Source organism: Lottia gigantea (genome assembly GCF_000327385.1).
Source record: "Lottia gigantea unplaced genomic scaffold LOTGIsca_23, whole genome shotgun sequence".
NCBI lineage: Eukaryota > Metazoa > Mollusca > Gastropoda > Lottiidae > Lottia > Lottia gigantea.
This window is the reverse complement of record NW_008708645.1, coordinates 1,914,950-1,942,684: the sequence shown is the minus strand read 5'-3', so window position 1 is coordinate 1,942,684 and position 27,735 is coordinate 1,914,950. Positions and strand designations below refer to the sequence as shown.

General features: G+C 30.7%; 2 protein-coding genes across 2 annotated transcripts; one reads left to right on the top strand and one right to left on the bottom strand.

Moving 5' to 3' along the window:
- Positions 1 to 458: 458 nt before the first annotated feature.
- On the bottom strand, positions 459 to 8,276 carry LOTGIDRAFT_160105 (hypothetical protein; the record flags this gene model as incomplete). The annotated part of the gene is made up of 9 exons (XM_009054985.1): positions 459 to 543; positions 1,065 to 1,162; positions 1,687 to 1,797; positions 2,149 to 2,219; positions 2,636 to 2,788; positions 4,894 to 5,017; positions 6,035 to 6,118; positions 6,990 to 7,194; positions 8,206 to 8,276. 9 exons carry the CDS (start codon positions 8,274 to 8,276, stop codon positions 459 to 461), a joined length of 1,002 nt encoding a protein of 333 aa, XP_009053233.1.
- A 270-nt stretch (positions 8,277 to 8,546) lies between these two features.
- On the top strand, positions 8,547 to 27,119 carry LOTGIDRAFT_116220 (hypothetical protein; the record flags this gene model as incomplete). Its single annotated transcript, XM_009054984.1, has 20 exons — positions 8,547 to 8,684; positions 10,070 to 10,207; positions 10,825 to 10,886; positions 11,590 to 11,755; positions 12,632 to 12,706; positions 13,212 to 13,304; positions 13,850 to 14,056; positions 14,145 to 14,263; positions 15,520 to 15,646; positions 16,139 to 16,230; positions 16,801 to 16,940; positions 17,633 to 17,793; positions 18,093 to 18,207; positions 19,748 to 19,863; positions 20,720 to 20,809; positions 21,645 to 21,765; positions 24,778 to 24,860; positions 25,409 to 25,564; positions 26,116 to 26,298; positions 26,964 to 27,119. 20 exons carry the CDS (start codon positions 8,547 to 8,549, stop codon positions 27,117 to 27,119), a joined length of 2,538 nt encoding a protein of 845 aa, XP_009053232.1.
- Positions 27,120 to 27,735: the final 616 nt, after the last annotated feature.

The window sequence follows — 27,735 nt, the reverse complement described above, 5'->3', positions numbered from 1 at the left end:
AAACAATACCCAACTTTTGTTCAGTGTCATATTCCTATCATTAGTTACTCATGGTAATAGTGTCACAATCTTCTAGCTAATTGGACTGTCACTGTAATTTGGACACAATATTTCTATTTCGTATGCTCTGGTACTTCAAATGTTGAGAGATTCATTCATTTTAACTCAACTTTACAGATGAGAGAGTGGGTTCTGCTCTTAAATCTCATGAATCTCATGAATGGTCCTATCTAGAAATGAATACTTTGCAATTTGAGAAAGTTCAGGATCATTACTGGTCAGATAAAATGAATTCAAGGGTCAAACGAAATACCAGTTGTAACTTGATCCACAATACCATTTGCAGCTGAAGATGCAGCTGTTATCTACTCCTTCAGGCCCTTGTCAGAACATGTTTCATATAATTGCATCTTCCTATCACCCAAATGAATGTCTTTCAAGATCTTACTATGACTGCTTTATTTCTTCTTTCCACCACTCTGTAATCTATGATATTTCTGTACCAGTTTGTTTATCTGATGTCTTCCGTAATGCATATACCACCTGAAAAAACAAGTTGGAAGTTAGTCAAATCACTCTGGACTTCAAAATGTGTTCCTTTGCTAGCACTCGAAGGCCAAAATAACAATGTCTGTTTCAAAAAATATAAAGATTGGAAAGAGTTTTTGTAATTGTTGTAAATTGGATAAGAAGGCTCAAATTTCAACATTAAAGGGAATGGTTGGCCATTTTGGGTGGTTGATTTTAGTCTTGAATTTCTTCTTCTATTTCTATATATATCTTTATATGGCAGTGTCTCACGAAAAGATAAGTCATCTTTCTAACTTTCAAACATGGATAATTCTTAACACATAGATTTGAAGGCTCAAATTTCGATGATGAGATGTGAACACTATTACTGATTGGCTTAGCTAAAAAATTCCCATTTCTGAAACTAAGCTATGATTGTTCAAACGAATGGTGAACACTTTAAGCTGTGAACACTATTACTGATTGGCATAGGTACTAGGGTACAATTAATCAAATGACTGTTTAGATAGTGAACATGCCCCTCTAATACTTACAAACCAAACAATACTCCTCCTAAATGTCCTGCATGATCTAACATATTCCATCGGAAAATAATACCACATACATCTAACAGAATTATTCCTTTTAAACCCTACAAGATAAAGAATTATAGGTGCTGTGAACAAATTAAGCAAAAAGTGAATTATAAGGGACGAAGATTTTGGGCAATGGAGTTGCTCAGCCAATTAGACGCTTATTGATTTAGGTATCTTCACAACTTGAGATCTTGTACATGATCACAGCAACATTATCCGTCCATCTTTTACACATGTACGTATATATTCTAACAATTTGTGCATCGATAAAAGTCTTTAACACTTAAATACAAAGGAATTTGATTTTTTGCGGAATATACATTGTATCTATGATAAAAAGGTCCCATGTTGCTTTGATGTAATGGAGAATTAATAGAGTATATCATAATAATTAAGGACCACGGCTCCACACCAGCAAGGTCAAGCCAGATTTTCAAGGAAACTTTTCAAAAGGCTCTTGGATACTATTTGCAGCTTTTGCCATCATTTTGCCTAAGTATTTCTAACCTGGACAAGAAGAAAGGCCAGGATAATCATAGCTTCCTGAAAGAGTAACCATAAATATCTATAGAGTACTTACAGTTTCAGCTGTGAAATAAAAACCAGTCAAATCACTAATTATAGGAAATCCCAGAGTTGCCTTAGGGAAGGCATAACAAACACAGGCAATACAGGTTAATATAGCACCAGACTGAAGTAGAAAAAAAGATAGCTTGCCAGGTGAAGTAACGTTCACCCACGAGAGCAGATAATATATCAATAGCTGTAGATTTCATCAATCTTACGACCTTATTCGTAAAAATTAAATCATTAATTTAAATAAGCCAAGGGAAAACACTCAAAAAACAGTTCATTGCAAATTTGATCCCCCTTCCCCCCACCTCCCTTTTATAAAAATCAACAATAAAACCTAAGCATGTTTTGTCCAGATAAGATAAAAGCTGTACTTTCAATCTCATTCACAAGCAAATGAGGACTGACCAAAGAACAGATGCGATGATAACAATATAATAAGAGTGATACAAAAAGAATTTTGACTTACAGCTCCTACTGAGGGTATAGCTGAAAATCGAACTGCCTTTAACATTAAACTTGTCAATGATGAAACTATAGCTATAAAATATAACACATTCTGTACATTTCAATTCTATTTTTTCCATTGAAATTCACTCACTGTTTCTGTCCAAGAGCTTTCTTTATGTTTTAATATCAGCAATTAATAAAGATTATATTTACACATCCTTTTTAGTCACTCTCATCAAAGGTATCTGCACCATCTTTTGTGACCAAATTGTACCTTTGTTTCAGAAACGGGATTTTTTTTTAGGCTAAACTAATCAATAAAAGTGTTCACAGCTCATAATCGAAATTGGGGTCTTCAAATCTATGCGTGTCCAGAATTATCTGCGTTTGAGAATAAAAAAAATAAGTTGTCTTTTCTTGAGACATTGCCATATATAGAAAAGACATTTATAGAAATAGGAAAAGAAATTCCAAGTTTGAGGTATTTTTGAAGGAATAATACTCACCACCATTGATGTATAACCATGAAAAAACTTCCGTCTGTCTTACAGTGTTAAATAGAGGACCAGAGAACGTCCAGAAAACATACATATTCATTAATAAATGAATACCATTACTATGACTAAATGATGATAGTAACATAGATATCACAGGCTGACCTAAAACATATATAATCATATTACTATCATATACTTTTATATAACTATCATATTACTGTCATATTACTATCATATTACTGTCATATTTCTATCATATTACTATAACATACTGTCATATACTATCATATTACTGTCATATTACTATAACATACTGTCATATACTATCATATTACTGTCATATTACTATCATATTACTATAACATACTGTCATATACTATCATATTACTGTCATATTACTATAACATACTGTCATATTACTATCATATTACTATCATATTACTATAACATACTGTCATATACTATCATATTACTGTCATATTACTATAACATACTGTCATATTACTATCATATTACTATCATATTACTATAACATACTGTCATATTACTGTCATATTACTATAACATACTGTCATATTACTATCATATTACTGTCATATTACTATCATATTACTATAACATACTGTCATATACTATCATATTACTTTCATATTACTATAACATACTGTCATATTACTTTCATATTACTATAACATACTGTCATATACTTTCATATTACTATCATATACTTTTATATAACAATCATATTACTTTCATATTTCTATCATATTACTATAACATACTGTCATATACTATCATATTACTATCATATTACTGTCATATACTATCATATACTATCATATTACTATAACATACTGTCATATACTTTCATATTACTATCATATACTTTTATATAACAATCATATTACTTTCATATTTCTATCATATTACTATAACATACTGTCATATACTATCATATTACTGTCATATACTATCATATACTATCATATTACTATGACATACTGTCATATACTATCATATTACTATAACATACTGTCATATTACTATCATATTAATATCATATTACTATAACATACTGTCATATACTATCATATTACTGTCATATTACTATAACATACTGTCATATTACTATCATATTACTATAACATACTGTCATATTACTGTCATATTACTATAACATACTGTCATATTACTATCATATTACTATAACATACTGTCATATTACTATCATATTACTGTCATATTACTATCATATTACTATCATATTACTTTCATATTACTATAACATACTTTCATATTACTATCATATACTTTTATATAACAATCATATTACTTTCATATTACTATCATATTACTGTCATATTACTATAACATACTGTTATATACTATCATATTACTATCATATTATTTTCATATTACTATAACTTACTGTCATATACTATCATATACTTTCATATTACTATAACATACTGTCATATACTATCATATTACTGTCATATTACTATCATATTACTATAACTTACTGTCATATACTATCATATACTTTCATATTACTATCATATTACTGTCATATTACTGTCATATACTATCATATTACTTTCATATTACTATAACATTCTGTCATATACTATCATATTACTTTCATATTACTATAACATACTGTCATATACTATCATATTACTATAACATACTGTCATATACTATCATATACTTTCATTACTATCATATACTTTTATATAACAATCATATTACTTTCATATTACTATCATATTACTGTCATATTACTGTAACATAATGTCATATACTATCATAATACTGTCATATTACTATAACATACTGTCATATTACTATCATATTACTGTCATATTACTTTCATATTACTATAACATTCTGTCATATACTTTCATATTACTATCATTTTACTTCCATTTTCAAATCGGACTTTCCAAAAATTTAAGAAGACAATTATAATGTAATACTCGGACTGAACTTATATCTTTCAGTCTTACTTTTGCAGAATCAGCTCCTGGAACTGTTTCAATCAACTCTTCAAATGCAAATTAAAATGTGCATCTTTCACTCAAGTTTCTCCTCAACCAATCCAATGAAGTCTTTGAATGGCATTTAGCAATTGTGAGTACGATATATAGACACAGGAAAAACTTTTACCAGATTTTATTGTTCCATAAAGCTGTGTCTATATAACCAATCCAATGGTTGAAAGATCAGGTTGTTATTTCAGTCGCTATCAAGAAGGTATCACTTACCATTGGCACAAGTAAAATATTTGGACATAAAGGAATGAAGTTGTGGTACTCTCCATAATATAAGCACAGCGCAATTCATACCAATAATTCCTATTACTACTCTCAGGAACTGTAAATATTCTTCCTGAAATACAAAATTAAAACAGTTATTAATCAAATTATTCTTTTCTTGAGGCTCAGCCATATACATAAAAAGAAAGGCATCAGAAATAGAGAATGAAATTTCTAGTTGTTTGAGGTATATTTGAAGGGATTTTACAATTTCCATGTAGTTCTAGTACTTCTGAAGACTATTTAACTAATATATTCAAGATCAAAATCAACCTTCCAAAAAGTTGAATCATAGCCTTTAAATGGAGAGTATGTGCAAAATTGGCAAAATCCATTCTCCCACTGATAAACTTTTTTTTGATAATATTGTGTAGTAAGTTTTTTTTTATTATTACTGTGAGTGAGGCTCTAGTTATTTATTTAATGTCAAAGTACCCATCACGTATCTTTCATCTTATATCAATATAGTAGTAACCTTTCTCACCAAATTTCCTTTCAGCATATACCTTATAAACCTCTAGTGATGTCATCCCACTGTTATGGCAGGATTTTATCTCAAATTCATTTCATTTAAAAATCAGGGTAGTTTGACTCCAGACTCCAGACTCCAGCCTATAGTCTCAATGGTTGCCGGCTGAATTGACCATGTTTATAGATACAAGTTGCACCCCTTTGCCCGAAACATCTTTTCCCCAGAATGATTTGGATCTATAAACAACAGAGATTCCTTGGTTAACTCTAGTTGACACTATCAGGTGCAAGTGTAACAGCGATGTGTTTTGTCATTTTGTATTAGTATTGGGGATAATAGGCCTAGCCCGTGGTCTACATCATTTCTAACTTTCTATGACCCTACATGGCAACTATTAAGTAAGTGGCGATACATATCGCGATACAATGGCCAGGATACAATAAGTAAATTGTGATACACTTTTTATGGAATGAGAGGTATCGTTAAGTATTGTTACATGACCTTCCGATACACAGATACATTGTGCCAGCACTATCTGACTATAGCTAGATATAATTCTGAATGAAGCATAAAGCATAGTAATTCATATCAGTAATTCAGATGAGAAATCAGACTCACCCTGTGTGTTTTGAAATAATATTCTGGATTTCTGGTTTTTTCATGAAGAATAAACAGCAGTGATGCAAAACTTGTAGAACCAACCTGGAATATTGAAGAAATGACATAAGCTTAATGTACAGTTTTCAATGTAGACATTAAGCTATTTTTATGAGTAATTTTTTTTTTACTCTTAAAATACTAGAAATACAGTATTTCCAAGCCAGTATTAAATCTGTTTAAAGTGAATTCCTATATTTCACCAGGGGTTCATACAGCACTTTGCCTCAAAAATTCAAAGACTTTTCAAGGACTCTGGGCTTTGAAATTCAGGGACTTTTCAAGGATATTAGTCTGACAGAATACACATGTACCTTACATCTTAACTGTGAAATCAATAAAGATAGTTAATATTTGTCAATGGGGTTAATGATAAAAATATACACAATTTGACTCAACTCAAAATTCAAGGACTTTTCAAGAGAAAATGGGTTTTTTATGGTGTTTTCAAAGACATTTTTTGAAATCAAGGTTTTTCAAGGCAACGGACGGAATTCAAGGGTTTTTCAAGGCTGTGCGAACTCTGATGTCTCTTAAGGCAAGTCTGAGAGTTTTCAGGCAAGTCCAAAGTCAGAATATCTTTCTGTGCAAGTTTTAAATTTATGAGCTACCTCTTAGAATGACCAAATAATGACTTAAAATTTTATGTCTATCCAAGAGGTAGTTGGCTTTTAAGTCAGAATATTTGAATATCTCTGATATCATGCCAGTCTCAAGAAGCCAGGCCCTGTATTCTCGAAACGATCTTAGTGGTAGTATAGGATGTCCTAAGAATCAATGTTAGAAGATAAGAACCTAAGACATCCTAGCGCAAAGATGGTTTTGAGAATTACTTCAATTTCCAAGCAAGTCCTGTGACAGTGTACATCGGTATAATAGTCATCCAGATTTAGGATATATAAAATAATCATCCTACCAGAACCGTAAAACCTAATGGTTTTAATATCTGTGAGAGTAGGCCAGGTTTTCTAGACTCTGATATAATTGTAGGCTGCTTCGATCTGAAATTTCTCACTGGTGCTCGAAAAAACAGTTGATATTTCTTTGGTTTTACTCTTGATAATGTCACAAAATGTTTGGAAGACTGACATTGCCCTTGTGTTTTCGGAATATTTTGGAGCCTAAAAAATACATAATCATGACGTAAAATCTTCTTAACATAACTAAATGAAAAAGAAAAGCAAATAACACAATAATGTCTGATAAAGAGTCATATACCAAAAATAGAATCTGCTTCCCTGAAAACAGGTGTAATTCACAGATCCAGTAAAATTAAATGTCATGTCATTGCTATCAAGTTTAAGGGGCATTCTGTATTATTTTTAGGTCAAAAGATTTTTTTGCTCACATATAAGAAAACTTTATGCCTGAATCTAGAGATTGAGTTCAATCACCTTCCATTTGTTACGATGACGCAAAAACTATTTAAAAGGTTTTACATTAACTTTTTTAGTTTGTTTAGCTTTTTGGTAGGTATCTTATAACTAGGCTAATATTATATACAGATTTAAGCAAAATAAACACCTAATTATACAGAAATATGTCGTGTACCATTTCTAAAATTTTCAACTAAAAATGTTGAGTCTATTCTGTGTATGGTTTCTAAACATTTCAACTAAAAATGTTCAGTCTATATGAGGCCTATCACCTAAACAAGTTTTTAATTAACCCTAACTAATTATATTTGATCAAGATGTAAAAAGCATATTTTAAATAAAGGCCTATTTAATTCAGGATGTTTTTTTGAGAAAGGTAATTTTGCATAATGCCCCTTTAAAAATAAAATTGAAAATCAAAGCAAAGGTTATTTTTGGAAAAAAAAAAATTATTAGATTCCCATAAAGATGCAAATCAAAAGTCAAGATATTGACTGGCCTGAATGACCCATCTTCTCTTCCACATTACAACATTAGTATTAAGTCAAGATGATCAAAGCAGTGAAGAATGCAATTATTTTCGAAGGTTGTAAGTTATGTAAATCCTGAACCTAAACTCTATGACTGCTAAAAATAGAACTTCGTGAATACAGGTAAAGGTTTGCCTAAACAAAATGTCAAGCTACATAGAATATTCATATTAATCTTCTCAAGAGTCACAGGTTTGACTCAAGGGAAATAGATAAATGTCATTACCTGTAAAATGTGAAATCTGCGACTTTGTTCACATTTTGTGGGAGAGAATAACATCTTGTGAGCGCAGCCATCTTGAGAGTTGTAAATCAACGATATCAACAAAATACATAATATGAAACGAATATTTTTTCTTTTACATTTTTGTAAGTGTTGTATTATCAATTTGAGTCCGTTTCATACCGATTTTTAAGTCAAATAACGGGGCTTACCATTTTGCCGAAATAGGGTTATCTGAATATTATGCGTTTCTTATTTAACCATTCAGATATTGATATTTTACATCATGGCTGACACGTCGATCTAAAAAGAGAGAGTTACGGCTTCCAAAGAAACAACACAACATGAGCTCCAAGATAATTAGAGAAAAATTATCTCTCTGGGAATCGAAGACAGACTGTAAAGCTCCCCTCTCTCGCTTACAAAAGGATGCAATTATTGAATTGACACACCATGCTTCATTCAGACCAATTCCATCGGACGTGAGTTAAAAAATATGTTAGTTGTTACTGACTGACAGTGACACTGACTAATTTTCACTTTATTAATAAGCTTACCTATTGCTCTGTGACCTAGGCCAGTGCTTTCATTGAGACTCATCTCAAAACTCCCTGCTACTGACAATGACATTGTCCGTATATAATGATATAATTTGACACAGTGACAGTTACTCCTTGACTAGATCTACAAGTACAGTCGAGTAACTTAATTTCGTGGAAACCTATTATTCATGGATTTCCAGAAAGGATTAATAATTTACATTAGCGGCCTTGCGCGTCCTCCGCATTAGTTTGTTTTGATAAACATGGGTTTTCTCTATAATATCAGGTAGTAGAATGAATCCAGTAGTTTCAAGCAAGGTAAAATGTATTAATTGTATACTTTGACAAATACAAAATGGCGGATTTCACTTATTACCGAACGTCACCATTTTTTATCGGCCGAATTATCTTATAATCCCAAGCGGTAATCGGAATTTCAAGTGTCGTCTGCTAGAATGTAGTCCAACGAATGAAGTCACCTGATCAACTAGCGGATTCCGTGTCAGCAGGAAAAATTTCTATGGAACACAAAGTGGACCATATTCTTATGTTGTTTCAGTGACTTTTAGCAATAAATCACGCTACGTATCTTATTTTGTCAGTCACTATTTTTTTTTTAAATCATGGTTCTTTGAAGGAATTGTCACTAGTTATAATGAATTGATATTAAAGATAAATACTAAGAGAAGTTAATTATATCACCCGGTATCCATACAACGTGTTTTTCTAGACTTATTTATAGATAAAACATTGTACACGAAAATAGGTGACGCATTCTGCCGCTGTTGCCGAGTTGGTTGCTCATGAAATATGGGTCAAAGTGAAGGATTCATTAAGAAAATCGAAATAAACCAATTTCTATTATTTTGTAGAATATCTGAGGAAACATCTAAGACATAAATTTTTTTTTTTTCGTTTTTTTAACTTTGATGAAATTCGGTGTTGAATCCTTATATCCACGAAAATAGGTTACATCACTGTATGTCTAAATGACAATTTTTCGGTTGTGAGCTTATCTGCTGCCTGATAGCTTTGACAGTGCAGTCAACTAACCTCAATTACCTTTGGATTCATTAGAATTGGCTCTAGAAGCCCAGTCTTACCTTGTAAAGTAATTTTAACACTTGAAACTTCACCAACTCTGCCATGGTTATTCTCCAAGATTGCCCTGATAACAGTTGGCGATATCTCAGTTCTGGTGAAATGCGGGACAAATTGACCATGAGAGTTCTCGCAGGAATGTGTTATTAGACATTGTCACAATGCTACATTTTCCCAACTCACTGATTTTTGTATAATTTTACGGTAAAGTTTTACAATTTCAGTTACCAGTTGATGATGCCCCAGTTCTAGCTAACACTGCATCTACTCCAGCCTCACCTACAGGTAGTACTGATACCTTCATCAATTTATATCAACAATCTGCACCTCCTGAAGGTGGAAAAATTGAAAATGCACAGCAGGTAAGTATATTGGTTGTTTGTAATTCAATTACAGGACATATTGCACATCATGCTGAGCATTTAAGACCACAAGCATGTATAAATAACCCAAGAAAAAAACCTCTATAAATTCTATTATTGACATTTATTAAATTTTTTCTATATTTTTAAAGAGAATTGGAATTTCACCCTCAAAATAGTACTAATTGTCTTAGAATGGCTTTGCATTGATAAAAATATAATTTTTTGCAAGTTTACTTAAGAAAATAAACACATTTCTCTTCTTGAAATTTCAACCTCAAAAAAGTCAAAAGCTTTTGGCTGAATAGTTTGAATAATCAACACAAAGACATTCTTAGACAAACAATACTGTTTTAAGGCTGATATTCCAATTCCCATAAAATAATGGACAAAATTGAAAAACATTTTACTTTGCTCAGACAATTTGAAATGATAAGTTATGTATAATTGTGTATAAATAGTCATGATATAGCATTCAATGCTATTAAACTTATATTCATATCAACATTTTGTAATTAGAAACAATTGACAAACCAGTGGCTGTAGCAACTAGACTATAATCTTAGATGAATGAAATGATGAACATATACTGTTTTATTAACGTTTCCTGCTTGTAGTTCTTTTCCTGGTTTTCTGAATTGGAGGAAAATATGGATCAAGATGATGAATCTCAGTATAGGTGAGAAAACTTGCACAATCCTGTTAAGTGAGGTTGCCTTTATGTAAGAACCTTATCCTGCTGAGTAATTGATGACATCACCTTGGCATTGGGCAGCTGCCCCAGCTGGCAGAGATGATATGCAGATTTTGACAGATTGCTGTAAATTTGTAATCATAATTAACAGCTGCTTGGAAAGAATCTGAAATAGAGCCTTTGTGGAAAAACAAAAAAATATATCCTTATATAAGATATCAAGGAACCCTTTTACAAAAAATCTTACCACTATTTTTGTAGTAAGCTTATTTCTCAATGAACTAATTCCACACTTCTATAAGAAATACTACCTCTTAGAATGAACATGAAATTTAAAGGATCAAACTTGGTACATTTACCAGTTGCCATAAAGAATAGAATGTCTAAAAAGGATGATATATCCATTAAACTATTAATTGTTGAAACACACTTCTAAGGATGTTTTAAAGATACTTAGTTTAATGAATTATTACTTAGTTTAATTGATTATAAATTAGTTTTATGGATTTATTGAATTATAGAGAGATTCTGTTGTATAGTTATGACAGATAAGTCCAGTGATGAACAAAGACTAATTTTGGCCAAGTTAAAAATTTTTTTTTTTGTTGGTCCTAAGAGGTAGTATACCTTTAATATTTTTTGAAGCATATCTCATAATATATTTATGATTATTATTTTGATACTATAGAAAATATATAGAAGAATTGAGTGGTTATCAACATCAGTGTAATACAGTATTAGATGAGGTGTCTCAAGCTTTAGATTATTTACATGCATTACAGACTCAATATATCAATGTTTCTACTAAAACTAACACTTTACATGAAGCTTGTGAACATCTTCTAGCAGAGCAGGTTAGTATTAGGTCTAAAAGAATAAATAAACTATTAAAGTCGCAAAACAAAACCCGAAATGCAAACAACATATTGGCGAAACTTTGGAACTTTTCACATGAGGAAGTACAGTGGAGCCTTGTTTATCCGCACATTCCTGTTCTCGATAAAATCGTGCAGTTTAACGAAAATACGGATAGTTGAAACATGCCATTCTATAACTAGAGTTATGTTCCTTCCTATTAGGAAACCTGTTATTTGTCATGTACGCAACATGTGATAGACATGTGTGTACTTTATTGGGCCAATACGTCGTGAAAAACCCCGATAATTTTTCATTTAATTTCACTATCATAGCATGATAATAACATATATATTATGTATATCAATCTTAAGTGAGTATTTATTTTATAATGAAAAATGGTATCAGAGGGAAGACATAAAATAAGCGTCTGACCATCACAGACATTGTCTGATACAATCTACTTTCAGCCGAACATTTTGCAATTTTCATGGAAAATATTATATTTTATGTCCGGTATAAAATTTCAGAGTGTCTGGCCCAATTTCTTGAGGAATTTTATTCCCTGTATAGAAGATGCTACGATTAGTAAGGAACCTCTTAGGCCTAGGTCATAGATATTACCATTTAGATAGATTTTAAAAAGAATACTGCTCATAGAAATAATCCCAAAGAAATGAATTCCTTAGTAACATTACTTCTGGTGAAACAATAAACTAACAATCGTTTCTGGGAGTGAATGGAAAAAGTCTTCCATGGTTATGAATATCACTAAGATTTCTAAAATATTTCTATTAAGTGATCAATTTATGGTATGAATGAATATGTTTTTCATTCATTCTCAATTTTTACTTCTTTTTTTTTTTTGCTTTCAGACAAAGTTAATGAATATAGCTGAAGGAATCAGTAATAAGCTATCCTATTTTAACGAATTTGATAGAATTTCCAGTGTAGGTATTTGTTTAATAAAAAGCACATGAATTTGGCACCTCTTAAGTATTTATGATTAGCTTATCTCAATATACCACCCTGATAGACTTGTTTGTCACCCCTCATAACAGAGCAAAAACTTCGCTGTATAAATGAATTGGGCTGAAATCCTTCCAGCATTATAGTATATGATTATACAGCTACAATAATTATTAAATATTTTCACTGTTAGAATAATAATTAATTGCAGAGCTATATAGAATTAATAAAACAAAACCTAAAAGAACATATTGTTGTTACTCAGAGTTTCACGCTATGCGATTTTCAGACTACTGACCCATATAATTCAACGTGTCTCTCTACAGAATTTGAATAAGTTATATTTGTCCATTTCAGTAGGGACACAGGCTGAATTATATAGATCAGTTGTCTGAAGAAACTCAGAGTTACAACAACATGTTTTCCTAGGCTCTGCTATAATATTTCTAATTATACAGCTATATAACAATTTATTTTATTTTTCAGAAATTAGGTTCAACAACTTTATCAGTGACTAATGAATCCTTTATACCAATGTTGTCTAGAATGGATGAATGTATTTATTATTTTAGAAATAATGTAAGTAGGTCATACTTATCATTAGCCACATATACCAATTTAAACCATAAATCAATAAGTTAAATTCCAAAATCAATGATGTGGCTAAGTAGAAATCCAACAGTCCAACAGTAGTCAAGATGGAAATAAAGGATAAAGCCTGGTTTCAAAAAAATTGTAAGCCCTTTCTGCTTGAACACTATACCCAAAAGGAAACGTATGTCTTAGTGTAATTCTGTAGAAGGGATGTTGAGTTGACAGATCCAGTTGCAGAGTGACTTCAGGGTCGTAATGCGTACTTATTGTAAAGGAGCTTATAGGTTAAAGGATCAGTATTGTAAGCCAGATTAAAGATTCTATTAGATACTGTCAATAGTTGTGTAAAGTTTTGTTAACAAGGAAAAAATTTCATGAATATGAAATTTCTAGTAGTCCATTAGCATTATATTTACCCTTGAAAAGCTCTTGGACTAATATGTCCAATCAAAGAATTATTTTGTTTAGAGATTTTGAACCATAAGCAATTGTCCTTGAAATAATTCAATGAATGTCTGATCTTCTTTCAGCCACGGTTTAAAGAATCATCAACATACCTAGCTAGATTTAAACAATGTTTATCTCGAGCTCTGGGACTAATTAAAATACATGTTACCAATATCTTACAAAATGCTACTCAACAAGTTCAACCCAAAAAGGTTTGTGGAATCTTGCTTTACTTTTACCAAAAACATTGCGATGAAAGATATAACTTATTTCAAAGACAACAGGATTCTGTCTCATAGAAAAAATAGCCTAGCTACGGCCCTGTATGCGAAATATTGATAATTTATTTACTGTGATTCTTATCAACTATGTTTTCAGGATACCCAAAATATTGCTGACAATGCATTCACCTTATTTTATGGCAAATTTCGAGCTAATGCACCAAGAGTAAAACTACTAACAGAGCAACTTGAAATAAGAACAGACAAATCACCAGAGTAAGTATTCATATATTCATGCAATTCATTCATATTTAATTAATTTAGATTATTTTATTGGGATCTTGTTTGAATTTTTTGGGGATTTTAGTTGAGTTTTGAAGAAATTTTTATTTTATCAGATTTTTTTTTTCTAAATTTATTGGGATTTTTTGGTTTATTTATTGGGAGTAAGATTTATTGGGATTATTTTTAGATTTATTGGAATTTTGTTGAGATTTATTTCATAATCTAGATATATTGAAGTGTTATTTTATTCTAGATATATTGAAGTGTTATTTTATTCTAGATATATTTAAGTGTTATTTTATTCTAGATATATTGAAGTGTTATTTTATATGCTAGATATATTGAAGTTTTATATATATTCTAGATATGTTGAAGTATTATTTTATGTTCTAGATATATTAAAGTGTTATTTTATTCTAGATATATTGAAGTGTTATTTTATTCTAGATATATTGAAGTGTTATTTTATTCTAGATATATTGAAGTGTTATTTTTTTTTCTAGATATATTGAAGTGTTATTTTATATTCTAGATATGTTGAAGTGTTATTTTATTCTAGATATATTGAAGTGTTATTTTATTCTAGATATATTGAAGTGTTATTTTTTATTCTAGATATATTGAAGTGTTATTTTATTCTAGATTATTGAAGTTTTAATTGTGTTATTTTATATTCTAGATATATTGAAGTATTAAATGTGTTATTTTATATTCTAGATATATTGAAGTATTAAATGTGTTATTTTATTCTAGATATATTGAAGTGTTATTTTATTCTAGATATATTGAAGTGTTATTTTATATTCTAGATATATTGAAGTGTTATTTTTTATTCTAGATATATTGAGGTTTTATTTTTTATTCTAGATATATTGAAGTTTTATTTCATACTCTAGATATATTGAAGTGTTATTTTTTATTCTAGATATATTGAAGTGTTATTTTATATTCTAGATATATTGAAGTGTTATTTTATTCTAGATATATTGAAGTGTTATTTTATATGCTAGATATATTGAAGTTTTATTTATATTCTAGATATGTTGAAGTTTTAAATGTGTTATTTTATATTCTAGATATATTGAAGTATTAAATGTGTTATTTCATGTTCTAGATATATTGAAGTATTAAATGTGTTATTTTATATTCTAGATATATTGAAGTGTTATTTATATTCTAGATATATTGAAGTGTTATTTTATATTCTAGATATATTGAAGTATTAAATGTTTTATTTTATATTCTAGATATATTGAAGTATTAAATGAATGTCATCAGTGTTATTTTTTACAAAGAGAGAAGTTACTAGGTCCTAGTATATCATCAACAGTGACAGATTTAGCTAAAAAACATTCCAGAGATCATTGTGCTTTGGTAGGTTGTCATTAGTTTATCTTGATTGGTTTATTTTGATTCATTTTATTCCCTTTTTTTTTAGGCTCATATTCAAAGATACATAGGTATTATAAAAGATAAGATACAGTGCAGATTTTTTTTAGGCCAAATTATTTGACTGATTATCTTATTAAGTAGAAATATTGAAATAAAAATGTTTTTACTCAGAGTTTCATGCTGTCCGATCTGATAAAACCTGACTTGATCACAAAATAGTCAATAAGTTCAAACTGAGCATGGCCACATCTACTGCAGTTTATGAATAACCTTCAATTTAAGTGAAATTATCCAAATTTAAACTTGATTGAAGACCCTTTTGTAGTCAAATTTTTCTATGTTATCTATAAACATTAACAAGACCCTAAACTGTTAACCATGGTAAAATTTTTCTACATAGTGCATAATGTTGCCTGTCTTTCTAAGTCAAACTAGGAACGGAAAAACTCATTAATTTAATTTGTAAAATTTCAGGTTAGAAGTGGTTGTGCTTTCATGGTTCATGTTTGTGAGGATGAATATCAACTATTCTTTAATTTCTTTTCCAAACCAACCCCATTATTAGAGTAAGTATTGGATACTGTATCTTAGTATATATTATCATTTATCCTATACCTGAATTCAAAAATAAAAATTTCAAATTCGTTTTAGATAAGTTTTTTTTCTAATTTAATATGTCTGTGAAGCACTCTAGATAAAAAAAAAAAAAATTTTTTTACTTGTTTTTTCATTTTTTTTAGTTCTGATAAAAATTATATTCTTGTATCCCATGGAATATAGCTCGTTGAATAAATATGATATTCGATGGGCTGGGCTCAAGGCTGACATCGTTTAACGCATGCACACGTAAACTCTGTGACCCACGAGCTGAAATTGATTAATGTCAAGAGGTATGGCCAAGGACCAGCTGGTGGACAGAAGCCTTGTGAGCCCAAGTTGTTTGTTTGCTTCTCCTAATGCATAGTTCATAATTCCAGTCGACCCAGCTGTAAATAAGGAAAAATCAATGCATAGAGTTTGGCCGATGACAAGCTGGTAGAAAGGATCCTTGTGAACCTAAGTTGTTATCCTTGTAAAAAAAAATCATATCATATATTTCTTTCTATAATAAGCCATGAACCTTGATTATATTACAGTCAGATGTTGGAGAGAATGTGTAATAATCTATATGATGTATTCAGACCATTAATTATACATGTCAACCATCTGGAAACTCTGTCAGAATTATGTAGCATACTAAAAATAGAAATGATGGAAGAACATGTCAGCAATAATGGTAAGTATTAAAGGGACAGTTTCACCGATTTCAGGTGGTTGATCTGGGTTTTGAATATTTATGTAAATAAGTACTAGAAATGTTCAAAAATTGTTTAATTCTTTCAAAAATACCTCGAAATATGAATAAACTTTCTTTTCTCTATATGACAGTGTCTCAAGAAAAGAAAGTCGTTATTTTAACCTTCAAATATGAATAATTCTTGACATGCATGGATTTGAAAGCTCGAATGTGGATGGTGAACACTATTACTGATTAGCTTAGCTAAAAATTATTCCCTTCTCTGAAGCTAAGGTATGATTGGTCAAACAGATGGTGAATCTGTCCCTTTAAGTATGATAAGGGACAGATTAGCCATCTGTTTGACCAATCATACCCAAGTCTAGGGTTATATGAATTTTTATCTAAGCTAATCAGTAATAGAATGCACAGCCCACTTTCAAAATTGGAGCCTTTCAGAATTGTCCACTTTTGAAAGTTAAACTGACGACCTTTCTTTTTTTGAGATAAAGCATATATTGTGATTAGTGAAATCATCAAACACTTAGTTTCAGTAGAATTGCAGGAACCACAGATGTCTGATTGAAAATTGGAATAGTGAAAATTGATGCTATCAGTGTCCCTGATACACTTAAAAATTTAAGAAAACCTCATTACAACCCCTTTAGTTCAGCTTACCAATTTACTTTCAGTTCAAGAACTGGGAGCATTTGAAGTGATATGTAAACAAATGCTAATGGATGTACAAGAGAGACTGGTTTACCGTACCTATATTTATATTAAAAGTGATATATTGAACTATACTCCAGCATCTGGTGATCTGGCCTACCCTGAAAAACTAGAAATGATGGAAGTAAGTATTAGGGGAAACTATTTGAGAATGAAATGACTCTTTCCAGAGGTTGCTGAATGTTCTAATATATGACAAATGAAGCCTCCAGAGCCAATGTAAACATGTAGATGGAAAAATTCTAAACTTTCTGGGTTTGTTGATTTGATTAGATTACTCCTATTAGATTTTATTACGATTTTTTTTTTGAAAACCAAAAACAACACACAGAACATTTTGAGCAAAATTCGTTGATACTAATCAGCCTAGGTATAAGAACTGAGACATTAACTCTCTAATGATCTTACTGTGTACCTTTTTAGAGTATAGCTGAAAGTTTGAAAAAACCAGCAACAAGCCATTCCCGAACACCCTCAAATGCTTCAAGCACTAGCCAAGAGGTAGCTCAGTTAACAGTAACACAAGATGAATTGAATGGTGTGCCTTCTTTAACACCCACTACCAAAATACCAGGTAAATATTACATTTCACAACTAAAATACAAGGTAAATATTGTATTATACAACCAAAATACCAGGTAAATATTGTATTATAAAACTAAAATACCAGGTAAATATTACATTATACAACTAAAATACCAGGTAAATATCACATTATACAACTAAAATTCCAGCTAAATATTACATTTCACAACTAAAATACAAGGTAAATATTGCATTATACAACCAAAATACAAGGTAAATATTGCATTATACAACCAAAATACAAGGTAAATATTGTATTATACAACCAAAATACCAGGTAAATATTGTATTATAAAACTAAAATACCAGGTAAATATTACATTTCACAACTAAAATACCAGGTAAATATTACATTATACAACTAAAATACCAGTTGAATATTAGATCATACAACTAAAATATCAGATTAATATCACATTATACAACTAAAATTCTGGGTAAATATTGCATTATAGAACTAAAATACCAGGTAAATATTACATTTCACAACTAAAGTACAAGGTAAATATTGTATTATACAACCAAAATACCAGGTATATATTGTATTATAAAACTAAAATACCAGGTAAATATTACATTATACAACTAAAATACCAGGTAAATATCACATTATACAACTAAAATTCCAGCTAAATATTACATTATACAACTAAAATACCAGGTAAATATTACATTTCACAACTAAAATACAAGGTAAATATTGTATTATAAAACTAAAATACCAGGTAAATATTACATTATACAACTAAAATACCAGGTGAATATTAGATTATAAAACTAAAATATCAGGTAAAAATTGTATTATACAACTAAAATACCAGGTAAATATAACATTATACAACTAAAATATCAGGTTAATATCACATTATACAACTAAAATTCTGGGTAAATATTGCATTATACAACTAAAATACCAGGTAAATATTGTATTATACAACTAAAATACTAGGTAAATATTGTATTATAAAACTAAAATACAAGGTAAATATCACATTATACAACTAAAATACCAGGTAAATATTACATTATACAACTGATATACCAGGTAAATATCACATTATACAACTAAAATACCCGGTAAGTATTACATAATACAACTGATCTACCAGGTAAATATTACATTATATAACTAAAATACCCGGTAAATATGACATTATACAACTGATATACCAGGTAAATATTACATTATATAACTAAAATACCGGGTAAGTATTACATTATACAACTAAAATTCTGGGTAAATATTGCATTATATAACTAAAATACCAGATGATTATAGATTATTATACAACTAAAATACCAGGTAAATATTAGATTACAACTAATATACCAGGTAAATATTAGATTATGCAACTAATATACTAGGTAAATATTAGATTATGCAACAAAAATACCAGGTCAATAAAACTTATACCACTCTGTTAATGGGTAAATACTTAATTTTTATTACTTTAATGCCAGAAAAGTAATAAAGTTTGATTTTATTTCTAAAGGTTTAGAAGTAACACCAACCAATATGCCAATGTCACCTGCAGATTTACACGGCATGTGGTATCCTACAGTACGACGTACATTGGTTACATTATCTAAATTATATAGATGTATTGATGTAAGTTATTAATATAATTGATTATGTCAGTTGTCTGAAGATTGCATAGCGACGTGTAGTGAGTAACACCATCACTTACAGGGACAGGTTTGCAATTTGGTGGGTTGACTTGAGTCTTGAATATATGTAAATAGTCTTCAGAAGTACTATAAATGTAAAAAATCGCAAAATTCCTTTAAAAATACTTCAAACAAGGAATTTTACTATTTCTAAATATGTCTTTTCTATATATCAAAGAGTATCTTAAAATGATGACACACATGGATTTGAAGGCTCAAATTTCGACGGTGAGCTATAAACACTATTACTGATTAGCTAAGCTAAAAAATTGCTGTTTCTGAGACTAAAGTATGAGTTATAAAGAAAATGGCGCATCTGTCTCTTTAAGTTCTGTTTTAATATTTTTAATTGATTATCCTGTTCATATCCAAGGCAAATAATTTGACAGAGGAGAAAACTTCACCTTGTTTAGCAAGCAATTTCTCCTGAATATTATATGTATAATATAATATTAAAACAACTAGATGCTTTACAGAAGAACCATCAGCATTATTTAGTACCCAAACCAACCTTGGTAATAGATGGAATCATTGTGTCTTCTTTGGGATTTTTATTTCAACTTTTCAGCAATGATTTGTCAATATCACAAATTGTTAAGATTTTTAGTCCATAGTTTTTACAAATTCCTACAGCATGGCTCTTCTAACTTCTTCATCATCTTGGCATATTTTTCTGGATATAGCTAGATGGCTAAAAATATATGAATTTTATATTTTTTTATTTTATTTTGTTTTTTGTATTAAACTCTCTAAAATTGGTTGAAATCAATAAAGATATTTGGTATTTTGCATTTCAGAGAACAACTTTCCAAGGGTTATCACAGGAAGCTCTACAAGCTTGTATTGAGTCTTTAAAGAAAGCAGAAGATGGAATCACCAAGAGAAAGGTACATAAAAAATTCTTCTTACATTGGCCTTAAACCTACCAAGACCATCATGGGAGCTGGGGTGGCTTAGTGAGTTAGACACATGATCACCTCTTGATTTGATCTTAGCATAGGATGAGATAAAACCTTGGGATTTTCAAGAAGGTGATGCAAAATCAGAGAGACTGACAAATGCTGCCCTGAAAAAGCGCTTCACTTAGAGGTAAAGTTGAAGGCTCTCTCCTTTAAAAATACTTCAAACTAGGAATTTTACTCTCTATTTCTATATATGTCATTTATATTTATCATGGAGTATCTTAAATTGAAGACTCGTCATTTTAATGTTCAAACGTAGATAATTCTGGACCCACATGGATTTGAAGGCTCAAATTCTGATGGTGGGCTGTAGGTTTTAACATGATTTTTACCCTAAGTTTCTGAATATCTTGAATGGTTACCCCACAAAACTGTGACAAAACAAGCTTTTGCTCTTCTCAAGTTGGATTTTGATGTGAATAACAGCCTAGTTGAAGGTTTAATGAAAGTATTTGTGCAGTAACAAATTTTTCATAATTTTACATCCTTCTTGACCTTTGGAGGGCCGCAGCTCAAAATAATTTGTGTGACAAGCGACTCATTTCGTGGTTTCTGCTCACACTAATGTATCTAATTATCTTAACCTTTAACTTGCGCCTTTTTTTTATCATAAAGCTTTACATTGTGACCTCGGCCGGTGCTTTCATGAGACTATGTTCTCATCACCATCTAACACTATAAACAAGATCAGGATGTGGAAATAGCTAGATTATAATGATGTTTATTTGTGTAATGTTATAATGAAATGTCTTATTAACAGGTTGCTGTAGATGGTCAGTTATTTTTAGTAAAACATTTATTAATATTGAGAGAACAGATAGCACCATTTCATGCTGATTTTTCAATCAGAGAAACTCATCTTGACTTCACCAAGTTTAAAGGTCAGTATAGGTATTTTACTATTATTTAAGCATGGTTAGAATAATTACTCTACTCAGCCTCTATATATTTTGATTGTTAACGGCTGGTTAAGTTATATTAAGCTCTACTTTAATTCAAAAATCGTTATTAAACCTCACAAAGCAGCAATATGGAATCCAGAACGAGGCTCATAACGCAAACAAACAAAGGGTAATAGCAACAGCGTGTCACTGCAATGAAATCGCCACCTTGAAGCCTCTTTCTCCAATCCCACTAGATCAAAACAAACCATATTTTATGTCATTAAAATCAGAGTTGATGAAGCTATTTAATGATACTTTCTGTTGAAATTAACGTGTCACAAATGTTATTCCTTCCTTTTCACAAGATGACGTAATTTGCATTATGAGCCTCGCCTTCAATGGTTCCAAAACGAGACGTGAATAAGGTCTATTCCCCCATAAACATCACTCAAAATCACCAATAAAGCACCATTTTAGTTCTATTAATTTTACTAAGTTCAATTATTTTGCCTATAATCTCTAGAAATGACCTTTACTGAACATGGCCTTGGTTTAAGCAGTTTTAGGGGTATGTTCCTTTTTTTGTGTTTATGTAGAATTGTATGGGCATGTACCTCTGTATCAATTAGTAGTGTACTAATTTTGTTTCTCCTGTAAAAGGAAAGAATTTCTTCCCATGCCATCTTTCACAATGTCAAGCTATTAGGAACTATGTCTAACTCCTCAACTGCAATATCCACCCTTCTTGTATCACAGAAGTTTGTAAATGCAATGATTTGATTTGATTGTATGCTACCAAGTACAGCCTATCAGAGCACTGGACAGAAAGAATTTGGAAGTGTATGTAATCAAGGGCTATATGAATGGTGATATTTGGTAGCCTAAAATTCAATCCAATCGCAACTGTGATACAAGAATAGTGGCTATTGCATTCAAGGTATAAGACATAGTTCGTAATAGCTTGACATTGTCAAGATTCTCTATTGCATGATCTGTCATTGTGACAGGGACAATAAAGAGTTTTCTGGTTTAGTGTGTGTATAAGAACGTCTATTGCATCTTTCTGATTTCCTATTCAACATGTCGTTTCTGTGGTTCCAGTGAATTGGCAATAATGATGTAAAATTTGAATATACAGGAACCACTGATAATAGACAAGAAATCCACTACACTTGATACACTTACTAAAATTTGAAAAAACTCTTTTGAATACCTCCAAAAAGGGGTTTTCAACCAGGATAATCACCTCCAAGGGGGTAATTTAAATGTTTTCAGGCAGTAATGAGACCCTTTGTAGTCTATCCTAAAAGTTTTGGACAATTATAATTTAAGTTGTTCTATTCAGTCAGCCTATATTTTCTAATATATGTAAAAGGTTACAGGGAAAACCTAAGAGAAAATCATGAAATAGTATGGATTTATAGATTGAAAGTGGGGTAATGAAAGAGGTAATGGAAAGAAAAGAGTTGAAAACCCCTGCCTTAAACTGTAAATGTAGTTGATTTATTGGTAATTGTTAAAACAGTCTGATAAAAATACAACTCAGTTGGTATTTTCATTTGTTTTCCTTTATAGAAAGTCTTATTGTTCAACTGAACTTTGAGATATGAAATTAAAATATGTATATGCAATAAAAGCCACTGTCATAAGTGGAAAAGTCAATTACTATTGGGATTGTAGAGTCGATGTCTGTGGTTTGTGCTAAAGTGTTTAATTACGTCACTTTCACAAAATCTGCTTCAATCGTATAAGGCCTTTTGCGAAAGTGACGTGATAAAACGCTTACTTTTAGTCAATGCCAAGAACCTCATAAAATTGGAAAGGCGCAAATCGATGCTATCAATGTCCCTGATATACATACAAAATTTAGAAAATCTATTGACTATCCTTTTAATCAATGAATCATAGATTGAATCAGGTCAATCAGAGAGTTTCATAGAGAGGAAACTAAAATATTCAATGAATATGTATTTTGATCAGACTGTCATTCTAAAATGGTGCTGGATGATCTCAGGGTTAACATTAATTATTATATATCCTTTGTCAGAATTTGGAAACGGGGGATAAAATATTAAAAATTGTTTTATACATGTACTATTTTGCTGTTTTCATCACAATTTTTGATATTGTGAGGTTATTTTGTACAAACAGCATGCTTCAATCAATCTGTGTGCTGTGCTGGGTTTGAGTTTATGATAAATTTTGTACCAAACATAACATTGACTGAAAAAAGGACCAGGATGTAAGGTACTTGAATGACTTTAAAGGGACAGGTTCGCCATTTTAGGGTGTTGAATTGGGTCTTGAATTTATGTAAATAGTCTTCAAAAGTACAAGAAATCGCATAATTCCTTTAAGTCTCTTCTATATATATAACACATTATGTTAAATTGATGAGTCGTCATTTTAACATTCAATGTGAATAATTCTGGACACTCATGGATTTGAAGGCTTAAATTTCTACTGTGAGCTATGAACACTATTACTGATTAGCTTAGCTTAAAAATTTGAGTTTCTTTAACTAAGGTACACTCGATCAAAAAAATGGTGCCACTGTCCCTTTAATCCATTTGTTATCTTTTTGTTTTCTGTCATTAAAAAAAACCTTCAGTTAACACACCATTAGATATAGCTTTAGATACAAAGCGTAATGAAAACTTTAACAACTTTTAACACATTTTATTTGGTTTGGTATGTCAAACTCTTCATTCAGTTGAGATAAAGTTGTCTAAATATTTGCTTTACCAGCTGAAAATTCTCAATTTCAGTATCTAACATTAAATTAGATTTAAATTAACAAAACGGTACAACATGAATTTTTGTCTTTTGTCATTTTTAGGGTCTTAGTAACTTTTTCACTTGTACCTATTGCAGATATTAGTCATTGGTAGACTGAAATTGCACGATTTATGTAAAAAAAAAAAAAAAATATCTTTGATTTTTAACCAAATATCATTCTCTACTATTTTGGGTGAAATGAAACTTGACGGATGTTTTTGTTTATTTTAGATGCAGCCTATGCTTTACTACAGAAGAAATCTCAACTGTTTGCCTTTAACAGTACTAATGCCCTGTTACACTTTATCTTGGAGGTAAATTTCTTCGTTTAATCCTATATCCCTCAGCCCATAGAAAATCTCAATTTTACTAGTATTCATTTAAAGAGGCAGTATGCAAAATTTTCATTTTCAAAAACCTCATTAATTATAACTAAAAATATTTCTGAAATATGCTTATTACGAATATGTATCTACTTGATCAAACTGAACTAGTTTAATAAGTTGACTAATTGTTAATTAAGCAGTTTGAGCTTATATCATTAGTTGAAGCCTTCAGAATAAGTAGGAGACATATTGACGTTTATTTTGCTTAAATCTGTAAAGTAGTGTTCTTACACTTACCAAAAAGCATAACGAACTTAAAAAGATTTTAAGATAGTTTTGGCATTGAAAAATTAACAACTTGTTTCTCTAGTAAATGTGAGCAAAAATTTTTTTAGGCCTATAAAAAGAGCGGAATACCCTTTTATATCTAATTTTGTACACGTGAAAAGCGACTAGTTTCCACTGTCATGTCCAAGTCCAAAAAGTAGGATGTATAAATGCATTCATTTAAAATCTTATTTACAATTTGTTTCCAGGGAACTCCTCAAGTGACAGAGTATTTTGTTGATTCAAAACATGATGTGGATCAACAATTAAAGAAAACTTGTGAAAACTTTATCCATCATGTAACTGATACATTAACTGGACCATTGAAAGCTTTCTTATCACGGGTTAGTATCACTGACTTCATGGTGGAAATCCAGAATCCATATTATTCTAGATAATTATACACACTCAGGAAGTTCCTTTGTGCTTAAAACATACAATATGAATGTTTCTGTCTTAAACTACACAGACTATATAATATGTTAGTGCCAGTATATGTTTAATAAACTTATCTCTTGAAAAATAGAGGAGGCAAGATATTGCTGTTGTCTCATCAAAGTTTGCTCCATTGCACAATGCAGTCATGTTATAAAATGGATTGTGGGTTTCTTCAGCCACTCCAGTCATGGGAATAAAGTCCTATTTTTTTCAAAGTTTCACTTTCTTTTCAATTAGGAATTTAGGCCCTTTTCAAATTTTCACTTAGAATAATAAAACCTTTTCAAATTTTCATTTAGAATAATTAAACCTTTCAAATTTTCACTAAGAATAATTAAACCTTTCAAATTTTCACTTAAAATAATAAAACCTTTTCAAAATTTCATTAAGAATAATGGAACTTTTTTAAAGTTTTCACTCAGAATAATGAAACCTTTTCAAATTTTCACCCTAGTCTGCAGTGGTAATTAATATGAAGAAAGATGAAATGACTTCTAATGTTACACTAAGACAACAACCATTTGCTACCCCAGAAAAACTTCATGATGTGGTTGCTGAGACGTATAAAATAGTTAAAACAAAAACACCGGCCATTCAGAAGTCCATGGCTCTATATTTAGCCAATAAAGATACAGAATCCATTTTATTTAAACCTATAAAGGTATGTTATGTTATAGTTGTCAATATACCAATCTAACAATAATAGTTATTAGGACACTCTGAAAGGGATGTTGTGTTGAAAAACTCAAGTGCCACATGCTTTGAGAATGCCCTGCCTTGTCACAGTGGCAGTGCCAACCTCCCAAAACTAGGGGTACAAATAAGAGGCACAATTGGGGGACAAGGTTGACTTCAAATTGCCACAGCTCAATGGAAGTGCCGTAGCACCTGAAAAATGTTGAGAAATAGAATTGATTGAACTGCATTCTGACATATGTTTTGGGTCAAAAAGGTATCAAAATGATATTTTTAAATTTGTTCGAAATGTACCTTCACTAGCCTCACCACTGTCTTGTCAGAATTTAGTCTTCAAGCTGGGGTGTCTTTTGATTGATAGGCTAGAGAGTAAGAGATGATGTTTTTTGGATGTTAACTTGCATTGACTTTTGGATGTAAACCCTTTTCCCAGACGGTACCACTATTTCATCCCATACAGAGGCTCTAATTGGCTTTATTTCCTGGCGTACAATCCAATCAAATCACTGCTTTCCTTGATACACGAATTGTGACTGTTGCAGTCAAGGTATAAGACAAAGTTCTTAATAGCTTGACATTGTGATAGTGAAGATGACATACAACATGTACCTTGTCTTTTTTGCCTACTAGGTAAATGTACAGCAGTCATTTCAACAACTAGAACAGATATTACAAGAGGAATATAATGATGAAGATAGACAAATAGTAGCTTGTCCTAGTTCAGAACAGGTATGTACTAGTCCTGTAACTACCAACACAATATCCCCTTTTGAAATGAGAATCTAAAAGTTTGATGCAAAAAATTGCTGTAATATATTGTGATGACTCATTTCAGCTACTTTTCACATTTAGAGTTCAAATAAAATTTGTAATTTAGACCAAACTTTCGTTCCATTTCTATTAACTTTTATTTTTGATATACCCACTTCAGTTAGGATCTAAAGACTGGCCTCTTTTACATTCGTCAAAATAACCTTTTGACCTAAACCTGCTTTAACCAATCAAATTTCTGCCCTCTCCAGTGAGAGTGAGACAGTGGAGGAATTTAATTGAAAGAAGTTAAATAAGATGTCATCAGATTAGGTCGAAAGGTTATTTTGAGGAATGTTTAAAAGGCCAGTCTTTGGACCCTATCTGTAGTACCTATATCAAAAGTAAAAGCTTATAAAACAATACAAAAGCTTGGTCTAACTTTAATTAAACTGGTCACTTTCCAAAATTAATACACTAAAGTGGGAATTTGTTCTCATGCATTCTGAGATTCCCCTCTAAGTCAATTTAGTGCCTGTTAATGTATTTTTAGTTTGTAGTTAATGCTATATCTGGGGGTGGAGGCCATAGACATGGTTCAACCAGTCTGTATGGTAGTTGAACCACTGTTATAGGCAGGCAGCATACTGAC